The sequence below is a fragment of the Erigeron canadensis genome, chromosome 3 (genome assembly GCF_010389155.1).
Source record: "Erigeron canadensis isolate Cc75 chromosome 3, C_canadensis_v1, whole genome shotgun sequence".
Lineage (NCBI taxonomy): Eukaryota > Viridiplantae > Streptophyta > Magnoliopsida > Asterales > Asteraceae > Erigeron > Erigeron canadensis.
In genome coordinates, this window is record NC_057763.1 from 7705095 (window position 1) to 7707129 (window position 2035).

Sequence of the window (2035 nt, forward strand, 5' to 3'; positions counted from 1 at the left end):
TTTGTGTTTTTTATTTTGATATATTGAAATAAAATAAAAGTTAGAGGAAGAGTTGAGGAAGAGGTGGGGTTGGTAGTGAATGAGGAAAAGGTGTTTTAGGAGAGAGAAAAGCTAATGTGACAGTGAGGAAGAGGAAGGAAGAGGTTCATGGTTGGCAGAGGCCTAAATGTCCCTCTACCTAACTCAAGAAACCAGTCCTTGACAACTGATTACACAAGCTGAAGAGAAGATGTAGAATGCTTAACAATCCTACTCGCCATAATCACAAATTCACAATAAATGTCTCCAGGAATTACAAAGAAGAAGCAAACTTTGACTGGACCAAAAGAAAGCTTTTTAACAATCCTACTCGCCACTAAACCCATACTTGCCTGGACCAAAAGAAAGCTTAATTTTTAACTCACACACACGAGTACCCCAGAAGTAGACAGGGTAGACACAAGAAGAGACGGGAACAAACCTCCAACAACCATTGTTAAAGCACAAGTAAATAGGAGATGCATCCAAAGCTCGACGTGTTTGTTATCAAACTTTGACTACACTCTTGTTGTCGCAAGTCCGCCTTAACAATCCAAGGCATGTCACAATATTTGCAACACAGTTAGGCCGAACCAGTTGATATCATAATCACAAATTCACAATAAAAATATGAACAATATTACTGGTACAATTTAACAAATAGAGAGAAACAATATCAAAACACAGGAAATAATAAAAGTTGATTTTTTTTTTTTCAAAAACATTTCAACAAAGAGATCAATAATGCTAACAACCAAAAGATCTGATTTCAACCAAAACGATTGTCATTAACTTCTAAATAAAAAACTCCTAAAAAGTAGCAACTAATTAAACACCACTTTATTGTTGCTAACAGAAAAGCAGATTCCATAACTATCCATCTCCTTAGTAATCGGAGTCGGAGTCATAGTCATAACCACCGTACGAGCCACCGCCTCCTCCATACGAGCCACTTCCGCTTCCACCATACGCGCCGCCGCCATAATTCGCAACGCGCTTATCACCATAATTGTCATAGGTGACGTCACGAATCCTCTGTTCATTATAAACCTCAGTGTAACCGCCTTTATTACCGAACCTCAGAGTCTCAGTTTGTTTGTACTCGCTCCGATTTCCGCTCGTTCCGTTCTTCCAGTGGAAATCTCCGGCCGTCGATTTCTCAGTCGCAGTCTCACGCGCGTAGGATCCACTCTGTTTGTCATAGTAACTGACTTGCGATTTGTTCTCGTAACTTCCGCGATTTCCTCCACTTGATCTTCCGCCGCCGTGACTCACGGCGGTTGAGTTCGCCGGAACTACCTGCATCAAACCGATCCTTGCGGTGGTGTATTCAGACGGAGCAGAATTTTGAGATCTTTTCGACGCCATTGCTGTATCTATATAACAAACGATTAATATATTAATAGAATGTATTTAATCAAAAATAATGAAAATTGAGTGTGCAAATGATCATGCAAAAGGGAACAAAATAAATAAATAGTAAAATCACGATAAAAAAATTAGAGAAAATGAAGAGGACCTTAATTAATTGGGTTAAAATGTGTGTGCGTGACTGTGCTGGAAAGATGAGGGAGTATTTATAGCAGAGATACGAGGGATTGATTGAGGAAGTTGTTACGTGTATATATAGGTTCTAGTTGTATGTATATTTTTTGGGTAGTGTGAGGGGAAGTGGGTGAGTAGGATTGTTACGTGGACGATATTACTTGCTACAACCGTTCAACACTTCAACTTACGATTCATTTCATTTAACTAGAGGGCTGTAAATGATTATAAATGTTTTTTTTTAAACAACTTCATTTTCTATTATTTTTAGAATTGATTTCAATTGATATTATTATGAATACTATTTAATAAAGTAAATTTCTCTCTATTAATTATTTCTGTTTTATTCTCATAATACTCTTTTTACCTTAAAATCTGGCATGCTCCAAATACTGTCCCTTTTTTGTAACCCACAATTTTGTTGAAGCTGATATGAAAATTCCTACCATCAACCGTTGTCACTTCCGCCCAC

The 2035-nt window shown here is 37.6% G+C and overlaps 1 protein-coding gene across 1 annotated transcript; it reads right to left on the minus strand.

Moving 5' to 3' along the window:
• Positions 1–768: 768 nt before the first annotated feature.
• On the minus strand, positions 769–1596 carry LOC122590448 (keratin, type I cytoskeletal 9-like). Its single transcript, XM_043762652.1, has 2 exons — positions 1538–1596; positions 769–1394 (listed from the first exon to the last, which is right to left on the minus strand). Exon 2 carries the CDS (start codon positions 1384–1386, stop codon positions 904–906), a length of 483 nt encoding a protein of 160 aa, XP_043618587.1. The 5' UTR covers positions 1387–1394; positions 1538–1596; the 3' UTR covers positions 769–903.
• Between the last annotated feature and the right edge of the window lie 439 nt (positions 1597–2035).